Consider the following 25,910-nt stretch of genomic DNA (forward strand, 5'->3'; position numbering starts at 1 on the left):
ATAAAAGCTTATAAATAACAAAATAACATGGGGCTTTTATTGTGAAGACTTTATCTGAAATGAAACGAGTTTATCACCGAAGTTTGTTAGCGGTTATTCTTCAATTCTTCTAATAATACCACCCCTCCCACCCAACCCCCGGTTGCCCAATCGAACCCCCAAAATAGTAACCTAGGCGAAACGCTGCATTTTTCTCTGTGCTGGTGTGCTGCTGCGAGTCCTGTTACTCTGAACACTCACCTGTCATAGTGGATTATCAGTGAGATAGCCTCAAACAAGATAGCATTCTTGGCATTGGAGTGCTGCACCTTCTTGGACTTGGGTGGCTCCTGGGCCTTATTGAGGATGGTCTCCAGACACTCTACCAGACGGCCTTTGACGGCGCCATCTTCTGGCGGAGGGTAGCACTGCAGCAGGCGCAGCAGCTTGCAGGAGAGCCACGGTGCCGGGACAAAGTAGTAGGTGTAATCCTGTAGATCAGTGGAGGCCGACGACACAATCTGGAGAAAACAAAAATAACTTTTCTTAGGACTTATTATGGCCAGTCAGAACTGAACCATGTAAGACTTGGCAAAGTGCAGCTTACTATACATAGGAAGCCCTGAAATGAGCAGAATCTACAGTATCAGAACCATGGGAGGGTTTCAAATGTTTTCAGACTTTGTCTGTATTTGGCTTGAAAATGTATCGTTTGAAAAAGGTGTTTCTTTTGCCCTGCACTTAAGTGCACAGACATCACTCTCTTAGTAATGAGCTTATCAGTGGTCTACACATCCACCTGGGAAGCCTAGCTTTGATGTGAGGTTCGTAGAAAACATTTTAAATTGACAGGAATCAATGTTGCCATCGTGAAACCCTGAGAAAATCTGTTTTGTGAGACTATGAAAACAAACGACTTAGAGGGCCCGAGGCAAGACCCCAGGAAGAGCGCCGGTCATGCAAAGAATAACTGAATTCTATAAGATTTCCACTTATTATTTAAAGTTCTCTTTTCAATTGATTGATCACACGCACTCACCCTCACACTCACACACTCACCCTGCTAAGTCGGGAAACGGCCAGGGAAACGCAGGTCTTGAACTCATCTGGATTCTTCTGGCTCAGACAGGTGATGAGAGAGATGGCTGCTGTCACCACACCCTAAACACCAAACACACACGTAAAAGAACAGAGCTTATAGATAGATCACAGCTCAGTGTGGATACCAGTTGTGCAACTGGTTTCATCAATTCAAAATTGATTTTGAATTGATGAAACCAGTTGATTCTGCTAGTAACATTAAAGGTTCAACATTTACATCTATCATTAAAAGGTTTAACATCATTACAAATATGTTAGCTAATCAACCCCTCAGTGTTTTTGATCTGACCATTAAATCTCTTATAAAAACTCAATTAAAGATGTACACACACAAACAGGCACAACAAAGCAGCATCATAACTGCATCACAGGAGCTACGTTCCTGGCTGTCAAAGCAGATCTGAATTGTGCGCTCACCATGTGTTGGTCGTTGAGCAGGTGCACCACGCGTGATGTCCACTCCCCCATCAGCACCAAGTCAGGAGAGGTCTTATAGAGCCGCAGCAGACACAGGGCGGCCGACTGTTTCACACTGTCCATCGTATCACTGTTGGTGCATCACATTCACGTTAACCAGCAGCTTAGTGAAGGTACTAGAGCCCGACCCGACCGATACAGGATTTTTTTGGGCAGATGCCAAGTCCAATATTAGGGAGTAAAATAATTCTGATATTAATATATCGGCAGATATGTATTGATTAGAGGTGTGAACATTCAACGATTCGATTACGATTCACCGGTCAGCGATTTGAATGCTCGATTCTCGATGCATCTCAATGTATTGCACCCTCAATTTTCTACTTTTTCATCAATTAATACAAGCATGTCAGATCATTCTGAACTCCCTTTTTATTTATAAAGTGTTTCCAAATGTAGACGACAACAGTCTACAATATAAAAGCTGCATCTTTTCAATACCAGCATTTGTGTGGTGACCCACCTCTGTACATAATCATTACAAAAGCAAAACAGAAATCCTTCTGCAGTGCATTACAAGTGTGCTGTAATACGGTGTTGCTGTCGTGCTTGTTTCTCTCCTCTCCTTTTTTTCCCTCTCTCTCTCTCTCTCTCCTCTGATCGCAGCGTGTCACCAATGGGTGTCACCGAGGGCGGAGGCAGAGCTTTGTGTGCGCAGAGCAGAGAGACGGCACTCAGCAGTCAGCTAGCTTGTTGCTCTCGCTGCCAACATCAGCTGCTCTGACTCACCAATGTTGAGCTGAAAAAAAACGTGCCTGTAGGCTGAAATTCAGCCTGTTACGTACAAGCGAGTGTGTGAGAGAGAGAAAGAGAGAGAGAGAGAGAGACCTGAGACAGCCATTCCAAGCTACTACAATGGCGTCATTTCAGATATGAAAAAAGGCAAACATCAGTGTTGATAAACGTGTTATGTAATTAAAAATAACCTCACCAGTTGATTCATCTGATTTATTGATCTCAGCATGCCCCTTGTGTAAAACGGCTTTTACTGCCGACACATTGTAGCCACTCTGTGGTCTCTTATAGGTAATGCAAAATATGCATCTCCAGTCTCTAGATATTTATATCTATGTGCGTCTCTCTTCAGATTTTTTTAAGACGATGATATTGTATATCGTTTTTCTTAAAGCGATATCATCAGTAGGGGAATTTTAATATCACCCAACACTAGTTTATAGTTTTAACCATGAGTGAGGTGGCTGTTACATTTCTTTAGTCAGCTGTATTTCCTTAGGGGAACAAAGAGCTTGTCCTTAATGTTGAATGACACTGTCCTGAGTTTCTTCTTGAATGTTAATAGTACCCGGTACAATGTTGAACAGAGCATGCGCTACTGTGGAAATATAGTATTAGCAGCAATTATGAGCCATCAAAGTTTTCGTATCGGCGCAAATCGGACAACATGTTCGCCAATATGATGGGGCGATATATCGGCCGATTAAATCGGCTGACCGATAAGTCAGGCTCTAGACGTTACAGAGATATAAAGCGACATGATAGAAAACTGTCTTGGCTTCATCACTCACAGCAAAAACACAAGAAAAAATAAAACGGGGCAATTGAGGAAAAGATTTTCCATTCATTTTAACTTCCTCAACCCCTTTTCAAAGCAGAGGTTCACGCTCACCCAGCAACCAGGATCCGGGGGATCTCGCTGGCGAAGGCCTCGGCCATCTCGCGGCTTCCCACGTTCGCGATGCAGTGCAGCGCCAGGCACATGAAGGTGGGGTTGCGGCTGGACAGGTCATTCTTGATGGCGTTGTTGATCAGACGGATCAGCTCGCTGTTGCTGTTTACCAGCACTGAGATGAACAGGTAGCCCTGGAGTAAACAGAAAACAAGAGAGCAATGACACCAATGAAGAAAAAACAGTGGAGGTAGAAGGGACAAGAAATACAGTGTCCAGTGGGTGTGCCATATCATATGTCTGGTTTATTAGGTCCATTAACCCCCCCAATCACTACAGTCCCCACATCATGAACCTACGCTAACTGGATCTGTGTGACGTGTAAGGATAACTTCACATTAACCAGCAGGTGGTGCCAAAACATTACTAATTGTCAAACTGCAGAGTCTTGAAATCTGTTGCTGAGATCTGTCAAGTCAGAGCTTTGATATGACAAAAGCTCAACAAACAAACAATAATAATTCAGTTCTTGCACTTTTCCTACAAGATGGCTTGTATTTTGTTATACTGACAGTTGTTTCAAATATTTATTAGTCTACCCTAAATAATAAATGTGGTTGACAAAATATTAGAAAACGCTGTTATAACACAACACAATTCAACAGCAGCAGAAACTGCTGTCATAATAAGTCATTTCTGCCTCTGGTGTCGCATTGCTGAATACGCCTGTGGACGTACAGTGCAGGCAAATAATCCAAAACAATTTCAAATGGCACAAAGCCAAGAACATGTACTGTGTTGTTGCACTGATGGCATTACTTAGGAGCCCAATTTGGTCTGAAAAAAAACAAAAACAAATCATGCCTCGCTAAAACAGGCAATACGCCTATAATGTAAACCTACACGTCCAATACAGACTTGGACATTAATTAACTCCACTTGTTATCAACTGTCCACGCACGCACGCAAGCACTTTCTGACAGGTTTAGGAAACAAACCTATTTGGTTAGGTTTAGAAAAAGATCACGGTTTAGGTTCAAATAAACTCGTTTTGGTAGAAACTGGACCGTTCGTAAATTTGGAGCGCTGTTGGAATGTAACGTTACCGTTCAGTTATTCAGAGCACCTCACTCTCGGAGCGGCAGAGCGTACTCTGGGCACTCGAACGAAAGCATTAATGTCGATCTCCTGATCACATATTTTTTATTGAATATTGGGGCATCACTAATAAAGATCATATTTATTTTTCACTTGCCCCGATCGGACAACTGCACGAGGCATTCCACTTGCCCGGACATAGAGTTTTTACTTGCCTCGGGCAAGCGTTAATGCCGAGTCCTGTGTGAGCTGGTGGACACTGAGAAAAGCATGTTCATTAAAAATCTATCAATATTGATTTAGAAGGATCCTTCAAGTTTGGTCTGGTCGGCTCAACAAATCAGCGGTGACAGATTGAGATTGTCACACATCTCTTTTAGACCATTTGAGTCATTTGCCAACCAATTTAGGTTAAATTCACCTAGAACCTACTTCACTGAGCAAGTAAGTCTGCTAATTTATTAACTGCACTAGAGACTAGAGACTGTCTTTGGTGGTACAGCGGTCAACTCCCAGTAATAAAGATCCTTACTCAGCATTATTCTGCTTACTCAACATTTCCTGTTCCTGACAAAAAACGGTCCACCACATAGAATCAGGAAATACTCAGTGGCTGAGGAGGTATTTGTTCTGCTTTAACATTTATGGAGCGGCTGTGGCTCAGAGGTAGAGTGGGACGTCCTCCAAATCGGAAGGTCGGCAGTTTGATCCCCCGGCTCCTCCAGTCCACATGTCGAAGTGTCCTTGAGCAAGATACTTAACCCCATCATCAACATGTGCCATCGGTGTGTGAATGAGTATTTAGATTAGATCCTGATGGGCAGAGTTGGCTCCTTGCATGGCAGCCTCTGCCATCAGTGTGTGAATGTGTGGGTGAATGCTGACATGTAGCATTGAGTGGTCGGAAGACTAGAAAAGCGCTATGTAAATGAAAGTCCATTTACCACTTACATTTATCTAACAGCTTGCAAGCCAAGGATCTACCCCCGTCTCAGTTGGTACCGGTGTGAACCAGAGAAGGGCAATTATGGACACTGAAAGGTTATAGGAGTTATTGACTTATTGTTATTTTTTTAATAACATTTCATGTTTGTGGTTGTTATAATTAAAGCCGTGCTTCAACATTTTGTGCTTGCATTTACAGACCCAGTCTGATGTTAGGTAGAGCACTAAAATATTGTAGGTATAAAAACAACCCCGTCTACGAGCTGATACCTAGCATGAGACTCAGCAGGGTTTGTGATTCTGGCCAGTATGTGGGTGATGACACACATGTCATTGATCTCTACTTCTGTCAATACCCTCAGCAAACTTGGATCTGGTGTGGTTCAACAGAGCAGGAGTAGAGTATTTCATATGTTGTTCTAACAACGACTTCAATACGATCATATAATTTGGCTCTGGATAAAGCTTTAGGGCTCAATAAGCTCAATACTTTGAATACTAGCCAAAACCAGTCAAGTACCAAAATTTGGCAATGAATCATGGTCAGATTCTTCAGCCCTTGTTATTAGGCAAATGTTTTTGCTGCTTAATTTCAGTATATTTAAACCCAGTTTTGAATTGTTGTGCAATGTAATTGCACCCAACAGCTGATCTTGTTCGCTACATCATTATTTATTCAACAAACACGTTTCAATCGTCTATTTGTTGCATAAACTCTTTCTAGACAAAAGGGGAAAAAAAACATCTCAAGCGAGTGAAAAACCTTTTTATTGTGGAAGTTTTGTTGAATTTTGTTGTTTGCATCCAGCTTTTCTAATTAGATAATTCACTTAGAAATGCTTGGATGGAAACATGGCTTTGTGTTTCCCCCGTTGCATATTAACTTCTGAAAATAAAATCAAGCGTCCTACATGAACTGAATGTCTTGAGCCGCTTTTTCGTCACATTGGTTAGGTCCACTCATTTCTCTCTCATTTCAAATACATCTACAATAGAACAGGATGTTTATTTGAAGCAGGTTTATCTTAGAGATGTTTATCTGATTGATAAGCATATTTGGTCATATTTGCCCTGTTAAATTGTTACTGCATTATATTGTTAAATACAAGCACTGCACTTCCTGTATCCGTTTCAAATTAAAAGCCCTCTAGGGTTTTCATAGGAAATGAAGGGATTCTGTCCAAACAAGACTTTTATTGTGAAACATTTGCAGGACCGTTTTTGTGAACAAAAATGTAACAAATGTAGCTATTGCCATCTTGTGGCACTTGTACATTACTACAAAATGCAGTTTGGCTGGGACATTAACACACATACAGCACAACCGCAGTGACTGAAATCGTATCATAACATTTGTACCGAATACAGTGAATTCCATTCTACATCTTTGACAGAGAAATTTGACTTCTGGGTCAGAAAACAGGCCTGCAAATGCCTCCTTGACACTGCATGGTTCGGCTCTGCTCGACTCGACTCACTTTTGGTACCGGCAATTTTCTTGGCCGATGAATTACTATATAAGAAGTGTCTGATTAAGTTTGTTTTTTCAAATGTTTTTAAGGTTGTTCCTCCGTGGCTTATTCTGGACTTGCAGTTAAGAGTAATTGCAAGCTTTTGGTCTTCTTCCCTCACGCTGAAGGACTTCCACACCGACGACATGTTCGATGACATGAGTCACTTCCTATACAAAACTTTCAGTTGCTCAGACAAGGCAGATGCTCCGGGGAAGGAAGGAGAGGAGGGGGCGTGGCATAGAACTTGCAAATGGCATTTACGGTCCTTAGTCAGAGGTCACATCTGGGGCTCCCCAAAGGAGGCCTAGGTTCGCCATACCTTTTCCTCCTACACACGTCCACTCCAAATACCATCTTTGACAACACATTGGACATTGGGTATGCTGACGACATAGGACTCGGTCGGGCAACATTCACAGTGACACTTCAATGGCGATGGAAGCCCGGCAGCTGGATAAATGGGCTGCATCAAACAACATGCTGCTCAATGGAGGAAAAGCCAGTGGAACTGAGAATCTGCTTCTCAAGAAATCCACCGCAACCTGCTCCTCTGTTTCTCGGGGGACAGGAAGTCCCAGTCATTACCACCACCAAGTACCTAGGCTTTCACCTGGACTCTGACCTCTACGGGGGACACTCACCTTGAACAGGTAGTGAGGAAAAGCCTCTAAAGGGCTCCACTTTTTGACTGTTCTAGCCGGACACGGCCTATCTTGCGAGGACCTTGTCACCATCTACACTGCTGTGGTCAGGCCGTGTCTTGAGTGTGGCAGTGTCCTTTGGATTTGGTGTCAAAGCGAAAAGCAAAAGCGCCTATGGCACTGGTACTTTGGCTGTACTTCGGATTTAAACCCCAATGCTATAAGGGAACCATACGTTCGCTGTGCAGATGACGGAGCGGTCACAGCCGGTGTGTCATCTCTTTTGAAACCTGCAGCCTTGCAGTGAAAGCTTGACCGGAGATATCCGACGGTAAAGATCAAAGTAAGCTCTCTACACATATTGAGCGCTGTCTTTTCTTGTAAAATGTCAGCTGCAATCGGTAACACCGGTGTTATTTCTATTTTGTTATTAATGTAAATTCTGTTTCTATTCAGTGGTAAACTGTGAGCATGAATGCAAATTAACTCAAGCTCATGTCGAATGTAAATAAAGTGCCAGAGTGAATAAAAAAAGCATCGAAATAGAGACGGTTTATCAAAAAGATTCCTGGGGGAGGAAACCCCGGACAGCACTACAGAGGTCAAGTCTAAGCCACACTGTTTATGTCGTGTTTATTTGTATCACTCTGCTGGTCGGAAATCATGTCCACATCTTGGCAGCACCCCAGAAAATAGCTGAGTTCCATTTTCTAGGCTGCAGCCAGGTGGGCTGGATTTCCACTAGGAGTGTCACGACTTCAATTCTATATCGTAAAATGATCAAAATGAGCTTCCAATTTCAACAATCCAAATCAATAAACCAGGATTGGTAATTCTCAGTTTGTAACTGTGACCGGCAAAATGTTATAAATATGAGACTGATCGAGGGGTTAGCTTAAAACCAACCGGCTGATTTGATCGGAGCATCTCCAACGTTGATCACAATTATTTGTATGAGAATAAATCATCAACTAAGGTTTCATGATTGTTACAGCCCCTACTTACAGGTAAAACACCTGACTTGTTCGGAGATTAATATGGGGCAAGTGCTCTACAGGTGCACTGGACTGTGATAATAATAAATGTATCAGGATTGTAGGTAGGGTGTATTGAAGAAAAATCATCAGTATTAATATTGAGAATTTATAAAATGTACAATATATAGATTAAAAAAGCAAATTAAACTGGTGATTTGAGTCAACCTGGATAATTCTGTTCTAGGTACAGCCATACAAAATTCAATCAATCAATCAATACTGTAAACACACACGCACAACACAACCAGTAGCAGACTTACGATCTGTTTCTCTGTGTACTTGTTGGAGCTCAGCAGGTTGACTGCCTCCATGTGTCCAAAGTCAATGTCGTGGCCGAGCAGGAAGATGAAGAGCAACTTGCAGACATATTTCTTCTTGCTGTAGCCATCGAGAGCCTTGTCCCCTTTAAACTTGGAGCGGATGTTGGCCAGCTCTTTATTGATCCGTTTGATCTCGGCTTCCTTGCTCTTACCTGACGGGGGGGAAAGAAAAGTAGCACCATGTCAGCATTATTTTTCACAAAGGAGAAGAATCTCTCTAATAACCTTCAGTGGGACACATATCTGTCGTATTTGTCTAATTGATTTTATTATAGCTCCACAACAGAGCCACAAAATCATCAAATTTCTTCACAGCTTCAAATTTAATTAGCGTGTGCTAACAAGAAAAATTAGTTAGCTGCCCCAGTGTGAGTGACTTCGAGTTCTGGATTCCCTAAGCTCCGAGGCCAACAAATCTGCAATCAAAATCTTTTCTCTCCCCTCACTCTGGCTTATTAGCAAAGTGCAATGTACAAAACAGGGTTGCAGGATGCTATTTTTAGCCCATTAGTAAAACATGGCAGGCAGCAGACATATGAATTGGAGTTAATTCAGGGCTCCAGAATGCGACCACTTTGGTTCAGCCCAGTCCGACATCATCGGCGCAGGTAAACGGCGCTCCTCCACTCGTCTCTCCAGTCCCCGGTAAGATGCCTAATCCTGACCAGAAGTGCAGGGGGGTGGGGGGTTGGCCTGGGCGGAGATGGCCTCCTCACTCAAAAACATTTAACTGAACCTGTGTTCCTGTTTATAACCATTTATACAATGTGTTTGGAAATTACCAATGTGTAGGCCTGTGGGAACTGACAAAACACGTATGTACTGGTGCACCTAAATGAAAAAGTTCAGCGCACCAGTACAACCGATGCAAAAAGTTTGTCTGGAGCCCTGTGTGCAATTAAGTTCTGCATTTTATAATGCTACTACTCACTGCATGCGCAGGAGGGCAAGATATTATTAGAGCGATTTGAGAGTGGCATGTACAGCGCCGCGTTATCAGCCCTATGGAATGGGCGTTTGAAGGCATAGTTTGTGGCTTTGAGGAGGGCCATGGACAATAAACAGAGGACTTTCCTTCTGTTATCTATGCTTATTTTGTTCTGCACAGCTATTGTGAAGTGCCCAAAGTGTACAAAGAAACTGTAAACGAACAAGGCGTAAATGCTCCAGTATGACAGGGACTTCCAGCCGCCCCGGCAAGAGCTACGAGTGTGAGAACAGATCTGCAAGGAAACCGAGGGGAAACGAGACCCATAATGACCCATAATGTGGTAAAACAAAGGAAGTGAAGTGAAGGGGGTCAGCCCTGAAGTTAGCAACAACTCCGGCTCAGGCACACTTACAGGCAGGGTTGAAGATGTTATCCAGTAAACACTATTTTTTTATATTGGTTGAAATGGTCTTTACACCCCGACAGCGATCCATTACTGATGAGCTCTCAAAAAGGACTGGAAAAGAGTCGTCATCTGTAGCTGCTGTAATCCTGTAATAAACGTCTACCAATCACAGCCTCGCGGTCTGCTTGGAAAGAACCAATCAGATGCCTCCCTGCTTGTACCTCTACCCTTGGAGTGCACCAGCCTGAACTCAAAGCGCGTCGCCGCCGCCTTGGAAGGAGCCCCAAGAGGAGGGGGGGGGTTTAGATGGAGCTCCTGAGGCGATGCTACTTGCAAATCATGCTAGCTTTCCAACATCGTCGACCCTACCTTTAAGGTGGGCTGACTTTTAAGGTGGACCAACTGTTCTCCTTTAAGTAACAAGCCGCTCTTCTGAGTTTTGCTCAGCTTTTTAAAAAATTTTAAAATTTATTTTAACTGTTTAACTGATAGCATTAATGGGTCAAAATTCTTATTGTCAGTTAATGGTTAAACGGGTAATTATTAACATCTCTACTGCAAACTACGCTCTGTTTGTATCAGGAAAACACAAAGTTGAGTGTTAAAATGTCAGCAACAGCATCATGTATATTTTATTTGTTACAGTCAGAAAGTGAGGAACATCTGATGAAAATAAAACACGTTTTCAAAGTCATTTTTAGAACTGTAAAGGTATTATGAGGTACTTATATCGGTACTCTGTAACGGCAAGTACCAGGTCCGATACTGTGTATATATATGTGCGCTGTTATTAACAAGGATGCAGACTACATATTCATAAAGTATAGGAGCTATAGGAGCAACGTAACCCTCACAAGCTAAAACAAAAGCTGGCAGTAGGCTGTGTAGTCGAACTGTTTAGGTTGGTTTCCCATGTATTTTACTTGTAAATTGATCTGCTGGCTGAGACAAAGCAGCACCCCCTCCTTCACCTGCAGTGGTTCACATCAGCAGAGGACAGAAGGAAGGACTGATACTGACTGATGTCTGTGTTCTTCACTCTTTCTAAGCTTCATTCAGTATTTTCATGTCAGGAATATGATTTATTTTGTTAACATTTTAGATTTGTTTCCAGTGAGATATGAATGAGTTTCCATAGAGACTTTGCTATTGTAAACATTACTGTTGCTGCTCTGGAAACAACATTTAGTCTTGTTATATTTAAAAAAAAAACATGCATATGTATAGCTAATATGCACACTTCGATATTTGTTCATTTATCGCAAGTCATATCGTCATCGCAATGTTATCGCACATCGCAGATTTTCCTCATATCGTGCAGGCCTAGCTCACATGCACTAAAAGCATGAGTGGCCGGCCTGTCAATGTCAACAAAGCAAGGAAAAGCTCAGATTACAACACACGCATACGAGGGAGAGCGACCTCGTGCTCTGCTCAGGTAGATATTTATCTTCTATATCTTTACATAGCAAATAGTTGTTTGCTGCTACATTAAGGCTTTAGATGTCGAATTTAGCACCTTTAAAAAGGTTAAACTGTTAATTATTAACATCCCTACTGCAAACTATGCTCTGTTTGTATCAGACAAAGACAAAGTTGAATGTTAAAATGTCAGCAACAGCATCATGTTGTATATTTCATTTGTTACAGTCAGAAAGTGAGGAGCATCTGATGAAAATAAAACATGTTTTTGAAGTCATTTTTAGGACTGTAATGGTATTATTAAGTACTCATATCGGTACTTGGTATCGTTAAGTACCCAAATGTAAGTACTCTTACAAAAAAGGTATCAGTGCATCCCTACCGGACACTTTTATATAAAAATTCATGATATACCAGCATCATTATATAAAATTACACATACCATGATGGACGATATTTTGTCCATCTCACAGAATGGGGAGTCTTCCTTAAAGAAGAGATCAACTGATTGAATCACATCAATATCAGTAGTTGGAATCTCTCGTCATCAATCATTTTGTTTATAAGCTTTATTGCTCTAAACCTCCATCTACAGCAACTAGTTCTGGCCAATACATCTGAAAGCAATATCACAATATTAAAAATGGAACAACTATACAATAAATTGCAAATGTATGCAAAAAATATTACATTCCGGTAATCAACTTCTCAATGATAACTAATGATCTATTTCATGATGCCTTATTCATTGTGTTTATTTGTGGATTATGGCAGGGGCTTCAGTCTTAAGAGAAGTCGGGTTGAGGTTCTCTTGCCTTTTTATCCTCTTGGACAGAGTGATGTCCTGTTTTACAGTCACTGCTGTACTGTTAGTTACTACTATAAGGACTGTCATGCTGTCAGCTTAAAATAATGACACATACACCACTTTTTTGACTGTGAAACCTCTCTTTCCGGATTATCTTAGACATCTGGATGTCTCTTATCATCCAGATGTTTATGCTGTCAGTGTGACCAAAGCGACAGCCAACACTCAAAAACAAAAAGGCCTCGTTTACAGCATCCAACCTTTGGTTCCGTTGCAGCAAGTGGTGATAAAACATGTCATGCTACAGGCAACATCTGACAACTCATTGTTGGATTATTAAATAAGTACCTGCAGGCCACCACAAGCACACGCACACACACGTCATTTCACTCCAGCATGTAAAGGGTGCAGCCAGCAAGACGAGTAAAGTCAACTGATACTATAACTATTCGTTGTGCTTATTTGTTGATTATGGCAGGGGCTTCAGTCTTAAGAGAAGTCAGGTTGACGTCCTGCTTTACAGTCACTGCTGTACTGTTACTTACTACTATATGGACTGTCATGATGTCAGCTTAAAATAATGACACATGCACCACTTTTTTGACTGTGAAACCTCTGTTTCCGGATTATCTTAGACATCTGGATGTCTCTTATCATCCAGATGTTTATGCTGTCAGTGTGACCAAAGCGACAGCCAACACTCAAAAACAAAAAGGCCTCGTTTACAGCATCCAACCTTTGGTTATGTTGCAACAAGAGGTGATAAAACATGTCATGTTACAGGCAACATCTGACAACTCATCGTTGGATTATTAAATCCTCTTGTAAAGCAGACAGAGTGACGTCCTGCTTTACAGTCACTACTGTACTGTTAGTTACTACTATATGGACTGTCATGCTGTCAGCTTAAAATAATGACACATACACCACGTTTTTGACTGTGAAACCTCTGTTTCCAGATTAGCTTAGACATCTGGATGTCTCTTATCGTCCAGATGTTTATGCTGTCAGTGTGACCAAAGCGACAGCCAAAAACAAAAAGGCCTCGTTTTCATCATCCAACCTTTGGTTCGGTTGCAGCAAGTGGTGATCAAACATGTCATGCTACAGGCAACATCTGATAACTCATCGTTGGATTATGATTAAATAAGTACCTGCAGGCCACCACACACACACACACACACACACACACACACACGTCATTTCACTCCAGCATGTAAAGGGTACAGCCAGCAACACCAGGAAAGTCAACTGAGCGTTAAATGAAACAAACCAGCAACCAGAATGAAATAAAATGTTCATACTTACAGTTTCTGATGTCCGAGATGAAAACGGCTAATCCGCGCATCCCATCTCCTTTCGACACAGCCGGCATATCTGCACCTTTCTGTCCTCACTTCGGCCTTTAACGTTTATCCGTAAAGATGAGCCGACGTCGATCAGCTCGTTCACACTGAACTGGACCTGAGTGGAAGATGGCCAACTTGACGTGTAGTATAGCAGCTAGCTTTGCTCTCTATTCACCTCTATGACCGCCTGTTACCTACCGAGCTCAGTGCGTGTGCCTGTGGGAGGCTGTAGCTCAGATAGCTAGATTAGCTGGATGGCGGTGGATCACCCAGCAGCAGGATAAGAAGTTAACGTTATCCCCGTTTAACTGGCTCGTTTCCGCTGGCTACGTGCGAAGCTAACGTTATTTCATTCAATCCTTATCTAACTCAGATCGGAAGCGACGCGCATAACACCCGCTGTAATAATCCACTAAAGTTAAAACCAGCAGCTCAGGTGTCTCTCAGATGAACGGCAGTCAAATAACGTTGATGATCGGAGGATATTATAACGTGAAGTTAGTAAGAGTCAAAGCACCGTAGAGCTAGCTTCACAGCTAGCTAGCTGGCTAGCAGTATCATTCAGATACGGTTATACATCACCAGGTTGACCGGCATTAACCAGCAGACGGTGTTTAACAGCCAACCAGCGGTATGAAGCTACAGCCCGGCTCTCTTTATCCCGCACTAAATGTGTAAATATATAAACGTGCTGTATAATTGATGTCGCTCTAATTCTCTCCAGCCTCCACTCCGCGGCTCGGATACAAGGCTCGTGACAGCAGATCCCCACAGCGTGACCGCGCGGACGTACTCGTGACCGCGCACGCTTCTTTCCTTCGGACTGTGAGTGCAGCGCAGCGCTGATTGGTCCAGCTGGCAGTGGCCATGATAACAGTCCAAAACCGTTTACTGCGCCCAAAAACACGAAGACCTGTCTTTAGAAAGACAAGCAGCGCCGGGGACACAGGGCTACAGGGACACTATTTGTTAAAAAGACAACACGTCACAACCAGCTTTGGCTTTTGAGCTATATTTACATTGACTGTTGACATGCATCGTCACTATCAGTGATTGTCTGTTTGACCTTCTCAAACACATTATGCGTCCAAGCGAGAAGAACACGTGATTTGTGATTTAGTGTTCATATATTTGTCAATGACAATAATACAATCCATCCACGTGTCGCCCCCTCTCTCTCTATCTCTCTCTCTCTCTCCCCTTTCTAGACTATCCGCTGTCCTATCAATAAAGGCTTGAAAATGCCAAAATAATAATAATAAAAAAAATAATACAATCCTTTAATCCTTGAGCAATTGACGATATTTTTGTATGGATGCCTGACTGTTATACAGTGGCACTTTTTCTCAGCCTGTATTGTATTGATAGCCTGTTTGTTTGACCTCGTGACAGAATGTAATTAATGTAATTGCATGAAGAGCAACCCCTATCTCCCTTTTTTCTGCTTCATCTGTTGGTGTGGCTCACTAGGATTTATTTATTGCTAATTTACTGTACCTTTGGCTAAATAACAATATGTAGTATTTCAACCCTGTGTTATGGATGGGTAATACTTGACAGTGAGCAAAACAACATATGTGATACTGTACATATCTACCCCACAACCCTGAAAGGATGAGCGAGTGAATGTAGTAGGCTGTGTCAAGTAGAATATTTTGTAGTTATGGTACATTCAGACTCTCAGACATACATGAATGTTTAACTGACATTTTGTTCTATCAATTTAACATCGAACATGTTAAAAAAAAAAATACTAATTCAAAAAAATATTAAAACAAAATCTTTCTAGTCTGTCAAAGTGTGAATGACGTCAAAGGTCAGGAGTCAGTGGATGACTGGAGAAAGATCAAAGAGGACAGTCACATCAAGCAACAGAGACTTTCTTTGAATAGAGACGGGTTAGTTAGGCTGTGCAGTCCTCATCATCCACAAACCCACTGCACAACTGTCACTCGTTCAGTTGAGGACATATGGGTCCTCTGAAGGTCACACCTTTGTGCTACAAGGGAGGTATAGGTAGCCCCCTGAGATAAGACACAGCTTTAGTGTATAGTTAGGCTTTAGCAGTTTGGGGCACACAAACTTAAATGTGCAGCATCTATATTCTTTTCTCTTGCATCTGTGCATAATAACATGAAAAAAGTGACTTTGTAATACCAATTGTTACAGGTAGAATTTTCTGTATCCAGTACATGGGTGGTAAATACAATGCAAATAGAAAGCAGCGCAAAGCAGTTTACTGTACAACGCTTCACATTCACGCATTCACACACTGATGACGGGGGTGGAGCATCCGTAGCAACTCACAACGTAATAACTGTGCATAATGTAATAATTTAAATGTAATAAAAGCTCATAATGTAATAATCAGCACATAATGTAATAAAACCTTGAGCGCATAACATAATAACAGTCTTGTTCATTGTGCAATAATTTATTACATTATGAGAATATTACTACATTATAAACTTAGCAAAAAAAAATTGAATAATGTAAAAAATTCAGCGCATAATGTAAGAATTTTAAAAAAGATTACTCTCCTTGTCTTCTTAAAGCAGAGGAACACACACAAGTGGAGTAGTTCATTTAAAGCAACAGGACTTTATCTGTTTGGCCTTGAAGACATTTTCATCAATCAGCTCCATATGATGAAGCCTCTTGGATGTGAGACTACAAGATATCCATTGACCTGGACAAATGAGAACCTTTACAGCGATGATGCTGAATTTAATATACTGATGATTCTCAGCATGTGAAATACTTGTTCCACACATACTTATTCCAGTTACTGTAATGGTTAGCTGATCCCAGCAGCTAACCATTTAAGGTAACAATCTACAAAACTGTTAAAAAAATAAAAAGTCTGTCACTTAATGTGAACTCTTTTTATATGCAGATGGCTCCACACTACTGGTTGCCCATAATGATAGTTATAAGTACGCTGAGTGCAGAACTTCTTATGTCAGCAGGTGGATGACAGATAAACTGTCACTCCATTTAGGAAAAATGGAATCCATACTGTTTGGGTCAAAGATAAAACTGAAAAGGTCCCCTGATTTTAATGTTGTTGGTGGTGACACTGTGCTTGTAGCTATTTGTACAATTTAAATAAAGTCTATTCAAGATTTAGAAGCATAGGTAGCTCAAGAAAAGAGACAATTTCAACAATAATACTTGGACATTCCAATTTAAAGAGCACACCACTTAAGATCATAGGAAAGCATCAAATTGTTTTTTTTGTGAGCATTGGTTGAGGAGTGTGTTGTGCATCACAGAGTGTAAGTAGCCTAATAGGTAGGGACAAGAAAGGACAAGATATATATATATATATATATACATATATATATTTTTTTCTTCCTTTTCCTCATAACAAAATAAAAGAAATGAAATATGGATAAAACCAAATGGAGAGAAAAATAAATAAAATAAAATAAATAAAGAAAGAAATAAAGAAATAAAGAAGGAAATAAAGAAAGAAAACTTAAAAAAAAGTCAACATAACTGCGCAAGATCAATATAATGTGGCTGTCAGTCAGGGTGCTAATCAAATTAAGGCAAGATTAAACATTTTTTCTCAGAGCAACATGGATAGGATAATCTCTAATCCACACCCCGAAACAGAGGGTGGCGGTAATGCGCCTCATCCGCTTGTTTGTCAACCACCAACAAAAAAGAAGACGAAGAAGAATGTAATCTAGATGACGTCGTGACGTAGGCGGGGCCAGAAAAGACTTTTTCAAGCTCGCGCAGGCAGCCAGGAGACCGAAATGGCGGCGCCAGCAGAAAGGATGGAGGTAAGGTGTTCAATACCATATACAACACTTTTACACATTCACTTGTGTACTCTACACACCCGCACATGTTCAGTTTTCTAGTAAAGATGTTGTAAATTGCTATATAGTCTTACCATGAGTGTTTTTTGTTGTGTTATTTAATTGGCGCCAGCTGCATCCATCTTCTCTCGCGCTAGCTCTCGTTACCACAGTGATGCCGCTCTCGCTCATTCATTTAGCCTCGCGTATCACACACAGTTTAACATTTAATTCACACACAAGAACCGCTCCGTGTGTGTTTGGACATAACCGACGTTGTTAGTTTAAGCGACTGATGTCAGCTGAGCCGTAGTTGTGTCTCGGTTAAGGTAACTCAGTGCGTCAGTCAGCAGCCGGCCTCTGGACCGCATGGGAACTAACGTGTTAGCTTCACAGCTAGCGTAGCTTAGCCAGTCATCTACTAGAGGTAGAGGGATGCTGCCTCATTTACTCCGTTACTGTCGGCTCGCTGGAAGCAGATTTCACACGAACTCGTCTCGGTTTATCAACATTAAAGTAGCTGACTTTACGTCATGATTCCAGCTAATTAGTAGAATAGCACGTAAAAAGCCAAACAGCTTATAATACCGTTAGGTAACGATCAGTTCACCTGTTTGAAGGCTTCACTGAGTGTAAAGGCCTGGCGGTTATTAGCTGTAATTTTGAGACTTCTCGTGAGTCTGTGGTTGACACTCTGTAGGTGAGATGGTCTGTAGTCAACCTTAAAGTAAGGCCAAGATCGCATCAGATTACTGTCAACCATGTGCTCTCATCCTTTGTGCTGCGGGGGAGGCTGGCTGGCTGGCTGGCTGGCCTCATTCACTGAAAACTCTGGTAACTTAGTTACCTTAGTCAGTCCCAGCACGAGAATACATTCAGCTTAAAAGGCACATGTTAGCACTACGCACGGCAACATTAAAAACTGTTGAGATAAAACTGTACGTTTATATTCTCAGGATGAATAAGTATTGATTAGGCCGGTATACCTACACACGTGTGTGCCTGATAGGATGATGGTGATTTAACTTTGTGTAGTTTATAAGCTACAAACGGCGTAGTTCACTGTTAATTCTTATTCAACTCGTTTGAAAAGAGGTTTTGATTTGTTCATTATTAGTGATTCAGCTTCTTGTCGCTTAAATTTCAAGTGCCTCATTTCTACTGCATGGTTCAACTCTACTCACTTTTGGTACCAGCTCTTTTATCTTTTTTTTGTGTTCCACTTTCACTAAATTAATTTCAAACAGTAAGGCAATTATGTAATTTATTATTTATGTAATTATAATTTTTTATCCTCTGAACAGACACCACAAAAGACATAAAACTGTTCCTTACCACATGTGACACACTGATTTAGTGTATTTTCATTAGACTTCTAAACCCAAAACACAGTAGCAAAGCCCAAGCTTACTTTCAGGTTGTAATTGTTGGTGTCTTTTGTTGAGGTTTCTCAGGGGGAGAGCTCAGCCAAGCCTGCAGCTGAGGATATGACGTCAAAGGACTACTACTTCGACTCATACGCCCACTTCGGCATCCATGAGGTAATTTCTTTTAAACTACTTTCAAATTCAAATGACCAAGCTGTGTAAAGTTTATCCCTTTTTGTGTCACAAGATCTTAACCCTTCTGCTATTCTTGGGCCTTTTTTTACTGTCACCGTAGGAGATGCTGAAAGATGAGGTTCGCACTCTGACCTATCGTAATTCCATGTTCCACAACAAGCATCTGTTTAAGGACAAGGTGGTGCTGGACGTGGGCAGTGGTACAGGCATCCTCTGCATGTTCGCTGCCAAAGCTGGAGCCAAGAAGGTTATAGGGGTAAGTGTTGGGCTAGATCAGAGCTAATCCATTTGTGTGGTTTTCTAGGATGCCTGGATTTAGCAATTACATCACTTGTTAGTAGGGTTTGAACAATGGTGATTGCTTCTTTGTAGTGGCAGAAGAAGGGAAAGCGGGAATTGAAATGTTTGTCTTTGTCTTAATAGATCGAGTGCAGCAGCATCTCAGACTACGCTGTGAAAATTGTCAAGGCAAACAAGATGGACGACGGTGAGTTAATAGAATCTAATCATGTGTTGACACATGTAGGGTTTAGAAATATATATATATATATATATATATTAGAATATTTCTGGGTTACATTGGGATCAGGGAGTGTAACTCCTGACTTTTTTTGTCTCCAGTTGTGACCATCATCAAGGGGAAGGTGGAGGAGGTGGACCTGCCCGTGGAAGGAGTAGACATCATCATATCAGAGTGGATGGGCTACTGCCTCTTCTATGAGTCCATGCTCAATACAGTCATTTATGCCAGGGACAAGTGGCTGGTATGTATATTTGTTTCTCTCTCAAACACAGGAGTCTTCTGGATAATTTCAATTATACAATTTGGTGTTATGCCTATTGATTTGAATTATTTCAATTAAGCTGAAATAATTTAGTTGGGTATGGTGGATGGCTCTAAATACTAAAGTGTAGGGGTGTCACGATTTAGATTCAAAATCAGAAATGAAATCGAAAAGAGCTTGTGATTTTGACCCTTGAAGTCAAAAGCGGATCATCATTTCTCCCAGTATTTTTTTTCCCCCTCTCCATACAGGAAGTTGGCTCGGGTCTTGAGCTGAGGAGTTGTAGCATTTATTCACCGTCAAATAAACTGTACACATACTGCTACTGCTAAGCTCACAGCTATAACGCCACTGGCAACCTGGTGGTAGTGAGTGTGGGTTTGTCGGTGGTGTTATACAGTAGCTGTGAACGTAGCTGCAGCTGACAGTGTGTGCACAAGTTGTCTGTGAATAAATGCTACGAGGCTACAACTCCTCCGCTCAAGACCTGAGACAACTTCCTTTTCTGTAACTCTGGCTCAAACTCTTAAGGTGGACCAGCTTTTCTTCTTTAAATGACAAGCTGCTCCTCTGAGTTTTGCTCAGCTTTTTAATTTATTATTAATATTTCTTTTAACCAATGGCGTTAATCAATTAAAATTCTTATTGTCGGTTAAATGGTTAATTATTAACATCCCTACTGCATACTATTTAAATTTTTTAATGAATACATTTTTAATTAATAAAAAGTGGGTTTTAGATTTGCCGTGGGATCCTTTCAGTTTGGGTATTGAGATATTTCGACTTAGGTTAAAAGTCTAAGATTTAGCTATTGTGGCAACCCTACTCTGTAACTAAATTTTGGCTATGTTGGGTGGCTCTTGTTGTGTAGATGGACTGTCACACACCTGTGAGTCTGAGTCTTTATTTTTTTTCCTCCGACAGAAACCAGATGGACTCATTTTCCCCGACAGAGCAACCCTTTATGTCACTGCCATCGAAGACAGGCAGTACAAGGACTACAAAATCCACTGTGAGTAGTCTTCCAATCATTGGCTTAGGTTGGGTCTGGTGAGTTTCCCATAGGCAGGAGGTCATCTGTGATACTGGAGATCAGCGAGTAGTGTCCAGCTCTGTTGTGGAAGAGCATAACTAAGACGTTCCGTTCCGAACAATAGTTATTTGACTGATTAGTTCAACCCTTTGAAAACCACTCGGGACACAGGACTGGACACCACTGGCTGTAATCCACATGTATTGTTTTCAGTGAACTGACTGTTTTGTGTGTGTCTGCATCCATCAGGGTGGGAGAACGTGTATGGTTTCGATATGTCTTGCATCAAGGAGGTGGCAATTAAGGAACCCCTGGTTGACGTGGTGGACCCAAAGCAGCTGGTCAGCAGTGCATGTCTCATCAAGGTCGGTGTACGAGTAACTGGTTGAGATTGTTATGCTTCTCAAATGATATGATGATGATCTGTCCGTTTTGAGAATGTGCATGTTTTCCTCTCCTTGATGATCTGTCCTTTGCCTCAGAGGTTCTGACTCTGGTTGTGATTTCTGTAATATGAAAATCTGACGCCATCTTGTGGGTTTGTTTTTTCAGGAGGTGGACATCTACACGGTGAAGGCGGATGACCTGACCTTCACCTCACCGTTCTGCCTGCAGGTGAAGAGGAATGACTACATCCACGCTTTGGTCACCTACTTCAACATAGAGTTCACCCGCTGTCACAAGAGGACCGGCTTCTCCACCAGTGAGTCTGCTTTCTAATACACAACACACCTGTTGTCTTGTTTGCACTGATTTGATCTGTCTGCATTGGTCAGTGCTGTATGGTTGTTAGGGAGTGTCATGATTCTCCAAATCCATGATTCGATTTGACTTTCGATTTAAACACATCATTGTTAGACTATGGAGTCTTGATTCGTAAAGAGCAACAGATCATTGATTTTATGCCCTGACAAATGTCATTTACTCTTACAACTTCTTCTTTAAAAAGAGAACTGAACTCCCATTTTATTTAGAAAGTGTTTCAAAAATTAGACTACAACAGTCTGCTATATAGAAGCTGCATCTTTTCAATACCAGTATCTGTGTGACCCACCTCAGTACATCAACATCATTACAAAAACTAATCAAATCCTTCTGCAGTGTATTAGTGTGCTGTAATCTACAGAAATATGGTCTTAATGTAATTTACTGTTGCGCTCGTTTCACTCCTCTGATCGCTGTTTGTCACTGAGGTCGGAGGCGGAGCTTTGGGCAGTGTGCGCTGACAGACAGCACTCTGTAGTCCCACTAGCTCGTTGCTACCATCGGCTGAAAAAACGTGCATGTAGGCTAAAATTCAACTGTGGTGTTGTTCTGTCGGGAGATGCAGCGACTTAATGTTAAACCAAGTAATGGTAGAAGAGCTACGAGTAAGGGAAAAATAACTAACTAAAGCCCGCTAGTAGCTAGGATCCCACAGTTCCCATCATGCCTGTCTAGTTCAGAGTGTTGGACTGAGTAGATTCAGTTTGCCGTTTTATGTTCTAAAATGCAAATGTTCCTTTTGTTAGTGTTTAATGTAATGTGTCGGTTCAGAACATGGTGGCTGATGGTAGTTGATATTTTATCATCTGATAAATGAGAATATTATATCCTAGTAATTATTGTTCCTATAATGGAATAATCAATAATTGTCTAATAGTGTGGAGCCTTTTTACAACAGTAATCCTAGACTCCACAGCCAGCTGTAGTGTGTTAGTCTAAACAGCCACTCGTCTTAAAATGAGTTGAATTCTTGTAGATGTTGAAGCTGAGACCAGAAGCAAGTTTAGATGTCTCCACATTTGCGCCGCTTTTTTTTTTTTTTTTTGCCATCAATAATGGCTGCAACAATAAGATGATTAGTTATGGACCCTGAAGTTCTATATGTGCTTCATTGTGAGTTCCATGTGATTCTCAGCTTTGAGGCCTATCCCAAAACTGCAGAGTGCAGTATGGGCTTTTCTCACTTATTAGTATGATATAATGTATACTGTTATAAAACATACAGATTTATTTATCATACTTTTGTAAAATAAATGAGTATTGTTGCAGATGGTTTTAGAAGTCCTTGCATATATTAAAATATTTAATAAATATTTAGGGCTAGATTTACTGTGTTTTAGGTGCAGATGTGAGAAGCGTTGTCCCAAACACATGTACTGTATTTATCAAACAGGCCCGCCAGGCTGTAGTGTGTGTGCGTGCGTCATTCTAACGAGGGTTTGCAAGATCTCTCCTCATTACATATGCATCTAAGGGAGGAAATAATAGGAGACATATTAGGAGAGGTTGATTGTCTGCTGGATTTACTAATGTCAGGCAATATGTAGGGATGTGACGGTGAGGAAATTTTCCCGCTGGTGAATAAACTTGTGACAACACCTGTGTTACCGATTACACCAGACATTTTACAAGAAAAGATGACGGTCAATATGTGTAGAACGCTTACTTTGATCTTTATCGTCGGGTGGCGGTGAGTCTGGCCTCTCCGGTCCAGCTTTTGCTGCAGGGGCTGCAGGTTTCCACCTGGCGCTGCTCCGCCGTGCACACCGGCTGTGACCGCTCCGTCCTCCTCACGGTGATCACATCATTAACGTTATGGTTCCCTTATAGCATTTGGGTTTAAATCTGAAATATTGCCAAATGGGTGCTTTTTGCTTTTCGCTTCGGCAAAAAATCCTCCGCCATCGTCTCGTCTGTCAACCGTCTCTTGTCCAGTGTGTGAAATCACATCTGTGCCGAGACTCTATATGGAGCATTCACTGTCAGATTGTAGCGTCCGTCGTCCGATTATGTGTTCATAACACGGTGCTGATGAACTGAATGGGTTTTTATTTCCGTCAAAAAAAGCTAAACACAATGGGGGTGGTGCATTGAATATATAGATATAGCTACAAACATAAATGAAGCAATGATGCTTTTATTAATGAACATGGCATCTGATAAGCATACTGTAACAAAAACAAATGGTAAACGGGGAGTTTTGGTTTGTGTTCCGCTTGAATTTGAACTTGACCACAATGAACTGCAAGAACCTCCAGGCTGAAACTAAAAGTTTAGTTTTTTCTGTCTTTTTAAAAGCTATTTAAGCGTATGTTGAGCTTAATTTACCTCCGTATTAAGCCCTTTGGCTAGAGCAGAATTTGAAGTATTCTGTTTTAGCAGCAGACTAACAGACTTTATTTCCCCCTCAGGCCCAGAGTCTCCCTACACCCACTGGAAGCAGACCGTTTTCTACCTGGATGATTATCTGACTGTCAAGACTGGAGAGGAGATCTTTGGCACAATCAGCATGAAGCCAAACGTCAAGAACAATGTAAGCAGACCTCCCACCTTTCAACACAAGTTTAGAAGTTCTTTCCCCAACTTGATGTGCTTTTGATTTTTAACAATGTTAAAGGGCATTTGGTTGCTGTGTGCATCTTTGTCTGACTTGTCGCTGTTGGTTTTGCAGAGAGACCTGGACTTCACCGTAGACATCGACTTCAAGGGTCAGCTGTGTGAGGTGTCGAAGACGTCAGAGTACCGGATGCGTTAGTCGCCGTCTCTCCTGGTGTTAGTTTGTTAGTTTAGTAGAGGACAGATTATACTGTTTGACTCGGAGTCTATACGATAGTTTGACGCTCCCCATGCAGCAACATTTTAATAACTGTCTTTTTTTTTTTGTCATTTTCTTGTTCAGACATTAACAGTATTTAAAAAAAGGTCTTCACATCCTTGGGGGGGTCAAAGTGCTTTTGTCGTTGTGACGTAGTCACTCAACAAAACGTGTGTGTGTTTGACATGCGCCTGGTGTTTGTGTCCAATATCTTGGGTTTTGCTCAGGGGTTCTCGTCCTTTTGCATGTGCAAGTGTCTATATATGGTGTCATCCATATAGACGCCAACACAAGAGCCGTGTCGACATGTCTGCATAGTATTACTGTTCAGTCACTTTGGCCCTCTGTTTGGTCCTTACATGACCCAGCTACTGATCTCCCCTTATTTCTCATTCCTTTTGAAACTGTACGTGGAGATTTGGGATTTCCGTATCCTCAAGAAACCCTTCCTCTTCCACTTATGTCCCAGTTAATAGAAACCATATGTAACTGACAAGAAAGCTATCCAGCAAACACCTTAGGTCCGGTTTAAAAAAAAAAAAAAAAAAACGTTTAAAAAAAAAAAAAGAGAAAGATAATAATACAACAAAGGGTGTGGTGCCGGTGTGAATACAGAGCGCCAGGTTCCAATTAGAAGACCGAGTACAAACCAGGAAGCGTGTCAAGACTCTGAGGCAACAGCATGCTCTTTAAAAGTTCTCACAAACTATGTCCCAAAATTCCATACTAATTCTACACAGTACATACTAATTGTCAGTATACTGTTTTAGCATGTAGTATACAAAACTGTCCAGATCCTTTTTTAACATTTAAGCAGGAATATGTGTATGTTGGATGTAAATCAAACTGCAATTTTTGTAAAAGCTACCATCAATTCAAATTGCAAGACATCAAAAATGTTTTCCTAAGATTTAATACCAACTTTTTGTTTTCCATGATTCCAACTGAATACTGTATGATTTTGAGTAAATGTTAAGTTTCCATTTTTCCAGTGCGAACTCGCAACATACTAAAAAAAGAACCTTCTTAGAATGAGTATAGTATAGATTTGGGACAGGATTTGATATGCAGCGCACACTCCCCCGGCTGCTGTACACCTGCAACGGTTTTTATTAGGCCTATTATGCCATGTGTGATAGCTGGGTTGCAGAAGTTCTAATGCAACCAGCTATTTGGCTTTGATCAAGTTTCCTTTAGAGAAAACCACATTTGAGCATCTTGAAGTGTTAATTACTGCTGCACCTGAGGGGGAAGGGGGGCGAAAAGCTGGTTCCAGCTGATTCCACAGCTCCGTCAGGTGTCCTTGAGCCCACGTTTGTCTTGATGCAATGTGTTTGGAAGCTGCTTGAGTCAATCTGAACAGTAGTAACCATGTTGGCACTGTGCAGAGATAACTCTGACTCACCACAGATTTTTCTTCATTATATTTTTGTTTGTTTTTTGTCTGCTGCTTTTTTAAAAAATAAACCTTATAAACTGTAAA

The 25,910-nt window shown here is 41.3% G+C and overlaps 2 protein-coding genes across 9 annotated transcripts in view; one reads left to right on the plus strand and one right to left on the minus strand.

The window, feature by feature from the left end:
• The window catches only part of ap2a1 (adaptor related protein complex 2 subunit alpha 1), a 30,504-nt gene extending 16,056 nt beyond the window's left edge, over nucleotides 1-14,448 (minus strand). For 4 of the 7 annotated variants that reach the window (XM_037791515.1, XM_037791513.1, XM_037791510.1 and 1 more), the window contains exons 1-6: nucleotides 13,615-14,448; nucleotides 8,680-8,891; nucleotides 3,185-3,378; nucleotides 1,498-1,627; nucleotides 1,039-1,140; nucleotides 241-500 (exon numbers count right to left, since the gene is read on the minus strand). In XM_037791515.1, coding sequence (XP_037647443.1) covers nucleotides 241-500; nucleotides 1,039-1,140; nucleotides 1,498-1,627; nucleotides 3,185-3,378; nucleotides 8,680-8,891; nucleotides 13,615-13,681 — 965 coding nt within the window. In that variant the 5' untranslated portion in view covers nucleotides 13,682-14,448. The remainder of the gene's footprint in view (nucleotides 1-240; nucleotides 501-1,038; nucleotides 1,141-1,497; nucleotides 1,628-3,184; nucleotides 3,379-8,679; nucleotides 8,892-13,614) is intronic. The other 3 variants (XM_037791512.1, XM_037791511.1, XM_037791509.1) reach the window with 2 other exon arrangements.
• A 2,879-nt stretch (nucleotides 14,449-17,327) lies between these two features.
• Nucleotides 17,328-25,910, plus strand: prmt1 (protein arginine methyltransferase 1). Of its 2 annotated transcripts, none has more exons than XM_037792058.1 (10): nucleotides 17,328-17,449; nucleotides 18,913-19,008; nucleotides 19,130-19,285; nucleotides 19,453-19,516; nucleotides 19,651-19,793; nucleotides 20,739-20,826; nucleotides 21,097-21,212; nucleotides 21,400-21,550; nucleotides 24,024-24,145; nucleotides 24,284-25,910. In XM_037792058.1, the coding sequence occupies exons 1-10, from the start codon at nucleotides 17,423-17,425 to the stop codon at nucleotides 24,365-24,367; spliced, it is 1,047 nt and encodes a 348-aa protein (XP_037647986.1). In that variant the 5' UTR covers nucleotides 17,328-17,422; the 3' UTR covers nucleotides 24,368-25,910. The 2 variants fall into 2 exon arrangements, with proteins under 2 accessions (XP_037647986.1, XP_037647987.1); XM_037792059.1 differs by having other exon boundaries at nucleotides 17,346-17,449; nucleotides 18,922-19,008.

The sequence above is a fragment of the Sebastes umbrosus genome, chromosome 14 (genome assembly GCF_015220745.1).
Source record: "Sebastes umbrosus isolate fSebUmb1 chromosome 14, fSebUmb1.pri, whole genome shotgun sequence".
Lineage (NCBI taxonomy): Eukaryota > Metazoa > Chordata > Actinopteri > Perciformes > Sebastidae > Sebastes > Sebastes umbrosus.

What these genes read in the sequence shown, in the direction of transcription:
- prmt1 (XM_037792058.1), top strand. Translation starts at nt 17,423, where the DNA reads ATGGCGGCGCCAGCAGAAAGGATGGAG. An exon ending in CCCACTTCGGCATCCATGAG is followed by an intron (nt 19,009 to 19,129) that starts GTAATTTCTTTT and finishes CTGTCACCGTAG; the next exon opens with GAGATGCTGAAAGATGAGGT. An exon ending in CAAGGACTACAAAATCCACT is followed by an intron (nt 20,827 to 21,096) that starts GTGAGTAGTCTT and finishes TGCATCCATCAG; the next exon opens with GGTGGGAGAACGTGTATGGT.